At 45.6% G+C, this 10,190-nt stretch overlaps 1 protein-coding gene across 1 annotated transcript in view; it reads left to right on the forward strand.

The window, feature by feature from the left end:
• The first annotated feature begins 4,997 nt into the window (after positions 1-4,997).
• The window catches only part of SGPP1 (sphingosine-1-phosphate phosphatase 1), a 38,207-nt gene continuing 33,014 nt past the window's right edge, over positions 4,998-10,190 (forward strand). Inside the window, exon 1 of the mRNA XM_019550842.1 lies at positions 4,998-5,563. Coding sequence (XP_019406387.1) covers positions 5,036-5,563 — 528 coding nt within the window. The 5' untranslated portion in view covers positions 4,998-5,035. The remainder of the gene's footprint in view (positions 5,564-10,190) is intronic.

The raw sequence follows: 10,190 nt of genomic DNA on the forward strand, positions 1-10,190 counted from the left end.
TAGATATCAGGAGGCGCTACTCCACGGTCAGGGTGGCTAGGATCTGGAACCAACTTCCAAGAGAAGTGGTGCTGGCTCCTGCCCTGGGGGTTTTTAAAAGGAGGTTGGATGAACACCTTGCCGGGGTCGTTTGACCCCAGTAACCTTTCCTGCCATGGCAGGGGTCGGACTAGATGATCTACTCAGGTCCCTTCCGACCCTAGAAACTATGAAACTATTTACCATAAAACAATGATTACTGGGTAACAGTTTTAACCTTTAATTCTTTAATAAGTGAATCCCATATCAGCCCTTCCATTATTTTCTCCAGAAACTTGTCTAAAGGTCATCCTGGGTCCTGCTTGTCCATTTTGAAATGTAGCACCATATTAGTATGCTTATTCTTATTCATATGGACATATAAATAGAGGAATAGGGGCAGAAGGACAGGGAAGTGAAAAGAACTGATAAGACAACATTAGCTTGACAGGCAGTGGCATCAGTTATCTCTTGCTGTTTTCTGGAAGTCACTGGCATTCTAAGATTTATTAAAAATCAGTGTCCGTTCTCCAGGGATCTCATAAGTAAGTGACTCTAAAACACTTTGGTGCAAATTAACTGGGCCTGTTGATTTAAAATGTTGATTCCTGGTAGATATTATTTAATATCCTCCTTGATTACAAATGAACTGAAAAATAGGTCATCATCCCTATGTGATACAATCATTCTGTATGTTTTCCAAATGCAAAACAGAACTATTTACTGAACATTATTTTCCCCTGCATTATTACTAATGATTTTACCACCTCCAGAGAGTAATGGGCCTGAAGCACTTCTGTGATTTCTTTTGTTCTTAATATAATTTAAAAAATCTCCTTTGTATTGTACTGAGGCCTGCCAACTATTCTTGTGACTCTTTACTGTAAGATACAAAATACCTTCAGCTGCTCTTGACTTCAGCAGAAGCTGAGGGTGCTATTTATCTTGCCTTCAGATAGAAGATGACTAACAATTGGCCTCACCTGGAGCAGTGTCCAGTTTTGGGTCCCACACTTTAAGAAAGATGTGGACGGAGTGAAAAGAGTCCAACAGAGACTTACAAGAATGATTAGAGGCCTGGAAAATACGATTTATGAGGAGATGATGAATGAACTAGGATTATTTAGTCTGGAGAAAAGAAAACTAAGGGGGATTTGATAAGAGTCTTCAAATAACTAAATTAAAAAAAAGATGAAGACAGATTTTTCTCTGTGGCCATAGGGGACAGAACTAGGAGCCATAGCTTCAAGCTGAAGTGGAGGAAATTCGGGTTGGAGACTAGGAAGAACCTTCAGAGTATGAGCTGCTACCATACATTACATATATTACACATTTAACTGGTTAATCATGCAATAAAGTTAAACTGGCCACATACGCAAAGTTATTATCATGCCATAGAAGTGTCCATCCTGCTATAAAAAGAGCCAACCAACTTCAGAGTTAATGCCTGAAAACAGGTAACAACTTTATAGCTGGTTTGTAGCCAGCGTGAATTTGCATGCATGGCAGGGCATAATCAAGCATTGGAACAGGCTACTTGTGTTAATTTTCATAGGAAATCCAGTGTGTTGGAGCAGATTTGATTAATCGAGTCAGCTGGAGCACAGAAATTGATGCGCTCTGGCAGCCTTCCACGTCATGTGTATCAGTGTCCCCACATGTCTCTGTGCTGAAAAAATGGTGGTGGGGCACTTTGAAATAAAACATCTTCAATGAGCTTTAGTTTAAAGTGCCCTGCTGCCATTTTTTCAGTGTGAGGACACACTGGGATGCTGATACACATGATGCGCAGGCACATTTAATTAGCATGGCTTGCTAATTAAAAGTGCCTGGCATCATGTCCTAGAGCACATGTAAAAATGCCCAGAGAAACTAAATATTGGACCATTTGGTTCATCATTACTGATTCAAACCTTTAATGCAGGACTAAAGGAACATGTGACAGGGCCTTATTACATGTTAACAAATGTTGATCCACTTCCACTTAGTGCTAGTTTGCAGGCATGTCTTCAACTTGAGTGGCACATCTGTGGTGAGTGGCCACACCTTAATGAAACAGGAGTTGAGTTGTGCAGATCAAGAGATAATCCTGCCCTGAAGCGGTGTAATTCTGAGCCCTTATAACAAGTGCTTAAAACCACTTAAATGTGTAAACAGGCAGACAATCCATGGGTTAAGAGATCCAGGAGCTATCCAATATTAATGTGTAACAAGGCCCTTAGATATCACCTACATACCCTGAAAGACTTTTTTAAAGTGGTGCAGGGACCAAAACAAACAAACAAATAAATAAATAAAGATTTCTGTTCATCTCATTCAACAGTATTTGCTTATGTGTTTCAACAAAGCTCCTGAATGACAGTCTGGATGGAGGCAGGTTACAATGGTGAAAGCACATTAGGTTTTTAAGAAGATGTACACTTAATTATAATGACAACAGGACTAAAGAAACATCTTTTGATTATTTTTTGCTAATTTGCTGTTTTATAAATAATATAAGATGTAGCAAATTAATGAACATTCCAATAAGGTTGTATTTGTTTTTGCTTTGATCTTAAACTGAATAATGTAGCACTAGGCCACTATCATATTACTAAAGCTTCTAGTTTTGTTTTAATAGAAAACAATTTGTGTTGTGTTATATGTGATGATGCCCATACAATCTGCACCTCCCTTTTCAAAATCCTAGATTTACTCATGAGTTCTAATCTTGCAAGCTTTTACATGAGTGGTTTTAGACACAGTTTCATAATTCACAGTTTCAATTAAGTGACATCAGGGCCAGCATCCGAATTCATTGCTAAGGGTGTCAAAGATCTCATGTAGGAGGTTTGATGGAAGGTCGAGCCCCAAGGAAGGCCTGAGCAGGTGCTAATTCTAAGGAATGTTAGTCTGCGTTAAGGGTAATTTGTGCTAATGATCAGTCACACACTTAGAGCTAATACCCTCTCTCCTGAGCACTGCTCAGACCTGTTGCTAGAGGGCTGGCCAGCAAGAGCATGGCTAGGGGCTTCAAGTACACTCTATGCCTGCTGTGCTCACAGACTTTCTAGCTAGCTACAGCATAGGCCAAGAAACAGAGGTGAAAGGGGCCCCCATGATGCTTGGATTGCCCCTTCCATCCCCCAAATTGCCCCCATTGCTCCCCCCATCAGCTCTTGGATTCCTCCCTCCACCCTGCAGTTGCTTCTCCCACCTACTAATTGGCCCCTCCACCCTGGGATCACTGCCCTGCCATCTAATGAGCTTGAGAGCAACAGCAGAGAGATGTTCTCCTTCCCTGCCTGCTCCTGGGCTCCCTGCAGCTTGTACGCCCTTGGAGTACACTCATTTCCAGCCCCTACTGGGCCTTGCAGCAGCCTGGCAGCTCCTTGCCCCCTTCGTACACTTTCACCATGCTTCCCCTCCAGTTGCAGGGCCTGGATCAGGGCTTGCAGGGGCAGCATGATCTGCAGGGGGTCCAGGAACAGGCAGGGAGGGGGAACCCCTCCATTAGTACCTCTACCACTCTCAGGTTGACTAGGGCAGCAGAGCAGTGGAGGGGCCAATGGGTGGGCAGAAGGGGCAATTTGGGGACAGGAGAATGAATTGGGTGGCAGAGGGGGCAGGAGCCTGGCAGTCTTGTATTCACCCACCCCCCTCTTTCCCCTGCAATCCTGCCCCTTCCCCTCACTCTCCTTTGCCCCTGTTCCTTCCCTCCCTACTCACCCCATCACCACCTACCTTTTTCCAGGTGTCAGTCCAGGGCTGCATAGTCCTGGATGATCGCTAGCCCACCTGGGAGCAGTGCCTTCTGGGATACTGGAGGACTGCAAACAGGTGGCTTGATCTCAGGTGAACAACCAGAAGTTTGCTTAAGTCAAGCTAGGCCACCCGGCTCAAAGCTAATCCTCACCCAAAGCAGCATAATCTGTGGCTGTGCCACATGTTTGAATGGAAGCCGGGAAGAAACCAGCTACAGGGCTGTTACACATTTTCAAGCACTAACTTTGTAGCTGGTGGGCTCTTTCTACACCCCAAGGGGTATTTTTATGACATAATAACAAGTTTATATGTACAGCTGGTCTAAATGTACTGTTCGATTCACCAGTTGTGTGACCATTACTTTGCAACAGTGCTGGCCTGTCTCACTTTATTATGCCATTTACTAGCAATTTGGGTGATAGGTGTAACATGGTGGGGGGCCTCTGGGGCACTTAGCCCTTGCTCACAAGCCTGCTTGTACCAGCCTTCCCCTCTGAAGTGCTTGAACTGTAAATCAGGGCAAGGCTGTCCAAGGGGGCCATGCTTGAGGGACACGGCAGGGCTGCTTCCAGGGCTCCCGCAGCTGGAGTGGCGCAGCCAGTGCCTGTGGGCTTGGAAGCACTCAGCTGCCTGGGGAGCTGGAAGATGATGCAGGGATCCTGGTTTTCTCCGATTTAAAAAAAAAAAAAAAATTCCCCAATTTTGGGGTTAAAAAAGTAACCCAAAATTCACATTTTTTCATGCTTAAATTGAAACACCACTAATACACAGTATATGCACACACACATACACACTTTCATATATATATTATATATATACACACACGCATACAAGGATCCTGGTTTTCTTTGATTAAAAAAAAAACCAACTCCCCCATTTTAGGGTTAACCAAATCCATTTTTCCAAGATCAAAATGAAACACCTATATATATATATATATATATATATAGGGATTTTGGTAAACCCCAAAACGGGGGATTTTGCTTTAATCAGAGAAAGCCAGGACACTTACAGACGAGGCACCAGCTTCTGTCTGGGCAAGAGGACAACTCACCACATGCCCCCTCCACATGCCCACGGATGAAGCCCGAGGCACTCATTGGCTGCTCGCCCAGCTCGGATTGGCCGCCCTCGCTTTGGCGACCAATCCCGCGGAGCCTCCCCGAGCTCGGCCCCGCCCTCACTCTCGCGCCTCGGCGCGGCGGGTAGCGCGCATGCGCGGCGGCTGTGGCAGTTGCCGGCGGGGGTAGCGGGCTTCCTTCACGGTCCGGGGATGGCTGCGCTGCGGCGCCTGGTTGCCGGCCTGCAGGACCCGCGCAAGGTGGCTGCTTTCCAGCGGCTGTGCGGGGTGGAGTCGCTGCCGGGCGACGCGAAGCAGGTGGAGCGGCCCAACGGCGTACGGCGGAGCCCGGACGCGGGCTGGGAGCAGCGGGCGCCGCGCCGCAACTCTCTGAGCGACGAAGACTTGCGGCAGGCGTTCGCCATCCGGCGGCCCGCGCTCTACTACCTGTTCAGCCTGGGCACGGAGCTGGGGAATGAGCTCTTCTACATCCTCTTCTTCCCCTTCTGCATCTGGAACTGGGACGCGTGGCTGGGCCGGCGCCTCATAATCCTCTGGGTGTGGGTCATGTACCTGGGTCAGTGCACCAAGGACATGGTGCGCTGGCCGCGGCCTGCCTCGCCGCCCGTGCTCAAGCTGGAGGTCTTCTACAACTCCGAGTACAGCATGCCGTCCACCCATGCCATGTCAGGCACAGCCATCCCGCTGGCTCTTGTGCTGCTCAGCTATGGCCGCTGGCAGGTAATGGGCCCCAGCCTTGCCGACGGAGGATCAGCTCCCCTAAAATGAGCGGTGACGTTATCGGCTCTTTGGGGGTCATTGTAGCTGATTGTTGTGGCCCACAGCGCCCGGCAAGGGAGGCGGAAGGGGGCGCCAGGGCACCAAATGGGCTGTGACGGGCAGCTGCTGGTTTATTTATGTCCGTACTTTAAAATTCCTTGCACTGGTACTAAATATCGATTATCAGTATGGTTGGGTAATCATTGGCTATTGGTATCGGTCAAGAAAATCTGGATTGGCGCACCCCTAGTTGCCGTCTTCTCGTGTGTGGCTGTCATAGTTTGGCTTTCTGCGACTCTGTCCTCTATTGATACAAAGAACGATGCTTTTATGTCCTGTGTTTCTCTCTTCAAGAAAACCAAAGGTGTCCATTTTTGTATCAATAAAGGACAAATGGATGGCCACGTTAGCTGTCATGAAGAGCAGATAAGGACAAGGGTGTCCCTTCAAGGTTGCATGCACATGGCCAGGAAATGGGAGGGACGCTGCTGCCGCAGGTGGAGTGCAGGTAGCTGAAGTTCAAGGCAGCGGCAGTAATGGTGTGAGGCGAGCCAAGGGTGCAGGGAGTCGCTTTGGGATGAGCTGCTAGTGGGGAGAGCTAAGAGTGGCAGCTGCTCAAGGCTTGACCGGTGGGGGAGCTTCAGTGGCTAGTGTCTGGGCAGAGTCCTGCTGGTCTGTTCTGTTGGTGCAGGACACTAAAGGCGGGAATGCTGCCCTGCTTTGTGCCGGCCTTAGTCCCCCATGAGGCACTAATATAGGCCTCCAAAGCCTGTGTCCCAAGCCCCTGCAGTGAGCCATTGCAGACATGACAGCTGTCAGGGAGCCCTGCCTTCCTCGAGCCCCTGAGCTCTGAGCATTGCGTCGTTATCACCGTTTGACCCTTGCTCCCGTCCCTCTTGGCTTCTTTCCTTGTCCCCAGAAATCAGTTGTGATCTCCTTAGTAATCTCCCTTCTTATTAGTTTTCCTTTCTGTGCACTGGCCCATGATATCCCTTGACATAGCAAAAGGCCTGTTGCCATGTTCAAATTTGAGTCCCCAAACAGGTGCCCACTATTGCTTGATCTGTAGCCTTAGCAAAGTCCTCATTTGTCCTCCCAGATGTGGGTATGCCGGTAGGGGTTGTGTAATTTGAAAGTTGCCTCCATGTTCACCCAGGGGGTTGGTGTCATTAGAGCATCTCCACAGTTGTGGTCTATCCCCAATAGTGATAAAATCCTGTCCTCTGGGCCAGGTAGCAAGAATGACAGAGAACCCAATGCCTTCCTGCTGTTCAGGTGTGGACCCATGGCCACTCTTTTTTTTTTTTTTTTTATGTATCAAATAAGCCTGTGGTCCAGGTGGTTGCTTAGGGGCTGGTGTAGTATTTCTAGCTTCCAAGTGGAGGTCAGTTATTTTTATGTGGGCCTAACAGTCTCCTTGGTGTGCAACAAATCCCCCTGCAGCCTGTTCTTGTGAGACTTTGAGCCTGGCTGCTCCTTACCAAGTGAATTGGACAAATTTTGGACAAGCCTCTGATTGTTTGGCAAGCGTTGCAGTTTTATTGACTGAGAATTGGATGGGGAGCCAAGAATTTTCAAGGTTTTTTTTGTGCTGATTCCACTTTTGCCTCTGACTCATTTTGTCGCTTGTGCTTCTTTAACTCTTTAGTTTCATTTTTTTCTAATATGAGACTAATACTACATTAGGGACTTGAGTATTACTTGCATCTTGCTGTTAATGAAAGTCATGCTAATTATTACCAGAGACTGGTCTCTGAATCCTCTATGACTTGCCCCTCCCTCATCTAAATCTTAATATGGAGTATACTGCATCTCAGGCTGACAAAGTAAGTTTAAATAATATTTGTGCAATAATGAAAGTCTCAGCTTGTTGCTGGAAGAGACTTCTGTAAGTACATGAGGTTCTAGACTTTGTCCTATACCTCTTGGAGGAGCATGGAAAAAAATTATTCTTTGCTTGCATGTACTGTTGAGAGAAATCACTACGCAGTGAAGTTTTAGTGCATTATGTATAATTTGAAGGAGTCTATTCTCTTATGTCCATCACTTTCTTCCCTTCTCCCCTGCCCTCCCCTCCCTTCCCCTTTCATAGTATTTAGCCTGTTTTGTATTGTTTTTCATGTAGTTGGGGAATTTTGAGGAAGTGTTGCCAGGAGAGCAACATAAAGGGCTTGAAGGATTTTTATCTCTTTTTCTCAGTCCTGTTAATGGTTAGTGATTGTCTGCTGTCACAAAAATGCTTTCCGATTTTTATCTCAATTGGTGAAATGGGTTTCCCGATAAGAGAGAATTGGTTGATGATGATGTTGGTGTGGTATACTGGGTATACAGCTAGTCTGCTGCCTGTGTGCCACGAGAGACATGGGCAATCTATGTGTGGCACTTGATAAGAGGGGATAGGGCAGGAAGCAGAAAGCACAACAGTAGGTTGGACAAAGGTGGGGTGGGGAGTAGAAAGTAGAGCAGTAGATTAGGTAGAGGAAGGGGATTGGAGTGGCACTCTGGCAGGGTGTGGGGCTAATTTGTGGCACCTAACAAAGTTGGCCTCCACTGTTGTGTTGTATAATTAAAAGGTTGATATTCAGTTACTTAACCAAAGTTCAGAAGATGAACGTTGTAAAAGTACTAGTGCTTTTCTAATGACAGTTAAAGTGACTTTTCACAGTCTTATTGGTGCTATGGACAGCCAGTAAGTAATATGAAGGTGTAACTTTATGAAATACTTACGTAGTTTTTAGTCTATGATTGTTTATAGTTCTACACGTTGATGGTAAGATCTGCATGAAACGAAACCTTGAAGTTGGATGTATCTTTCCCAATCTTATCTTTGGCTCTGTGCTGCTTTTATAGCAGAAGCTACAATAAGCAGCCTAAACCCTTCACCAAAGGGAAGTGGGATGTGTTTTCCTATTTGAAGATTATTTGTGCAGTTCTTGACTGCTGTGTCTCATTGTTTGCTAAGGAACATATAGAGAGAGGCTTGCTATTCTTATTTTAGAGGCTTTCCATTATGCAATAATCTCAACTTCTGCTAGAGGTTTAACTCTTCTCTCTTGTTTGGTAATATCTCACAATGTAGCAATAGTGCTGTACCTAACTGATTTTTTTTTTTTTAAATGCAGTTCGAAATAAATGTGATTTCTTTTTAGCACTAGCTTCCAAAACTCATTTGCAAAGAGTATTTAAGATTGGGCTAAAGCAATCTAAATATGATTGAGAGCAGAGTTCCTTTGAACATCTTGCAAAAAATTCCTCCTAGGAAGCTGTGTGTTCTCTTTAAGAACGCTGGAAGAATTTCTTTTGACTTCAGTACTACAGGACTGGAAACAATCATTCTGCTAAAGTGCATTCTGTTCTTCACTAGAGCTAAAGTATGTGTCTAATCATAGTAATGTTAGGTCAGAATCTGTGTTAGTAAAGTACAAATCTTGTGCATTCACAAAACAGTTTTAATGGAGTATTTGCAATCTCTAGCAAGAAAAAGAGATCCTAAATCCTTTGAGTGAAGGGGCCTAAGCCATCAAATTCTATAGAGTCCTTTTACTGTAGTGTAAATTCCTGTACTTGTGTCTTATCATATTAAAAAATGTGAACTTATAGATGAAGACCACTCTAGTGCTTCTGCTGTTTCCTATTGTTTATCTAGGCAGTAGAAATACCATTTGATAAGAGGTTGGTTAATCTTGCTACCCTGGAAATAGTGGGATTGACAGGGATTGAGAATGAATTCAGACCCTCTTTGGGAAAATATCAATGAGACCATACTGGTAGCACTACCATGTTTTGTGTGTTCATTTACTGCTAGCTCTTTGTAGGATATTTCTAGCTGGCAAGTGTTGGGGTTCAAAAAGGACCATATACCTTAGGTCTCATTAATCTCATGGGTTAATGTTTGATCTGCTGTGAGATAAGAGGCTGATTATGAGCAATTACTACGGAGCAGCTGATGTGTTATAAATCATTTCTATTCTTTACTTCATGGTGATATGTTGATGGTCCATGACCATTAGACATGGAGGGAAATGGTCTATACCCTGACTGTAACAAAGCCCAAGTCCTGGCATTGTCTCTGCTGGAAAGTTATACTGGTATAAACTGAGGGACTCAAACCCCACCCCAGAGGTCAGAGCCAGCCCCCAGAGCTGCGGCATCCAGCCTGTGGGGCTCCTCAAAGGGCTGGTAATAGGGCATTTGGGGAGCAGTGAAAGTTGCCACTATTCTCCCACTGTCAAATGTCCAAGCCCTGTGCAGCTGGATCAGTCCCATCTGGGCTGGTTCTGCGCATAGGGATTAGGCCCTGTTTTCCCCAGGGCTAGGCTAAACTGGGTCCTGGTGAGACCCTTCCTGCGCAGCTGAATTGGGCCCTAGCTGGGCCAGCACTGCACTTTGGGTTGGATTCACAGGCTGCATCTGGCCAGCAGAAGGACATGGCATTAATCATCTGCCCCATGGGCCAGAGGCATTGTGCACCCAAGTGGGAAATTATGTCAGTATAACTCATACAACTTTCCCAGGTAGACTAAATATAACTTTCTAATGGTTGTTTGAATGTTTTGGATTTCTTAGTCAAAAACATACTTGTGTGTAT

This window comes from Crocodylus porosus, unplaced genomic scaffold, assembly GCF_001723895.1.
Source record: "Crocodylus porosus isolate Cpor-Errol unplaced genomic scaffold, CroPor_comp1, whole genome shotgun sequence".
NCBI lineage: Eukaryota > Metazoa > Chordata > Crocodylia > Crocodylidae > Crocodylus > Crocodylus porosus.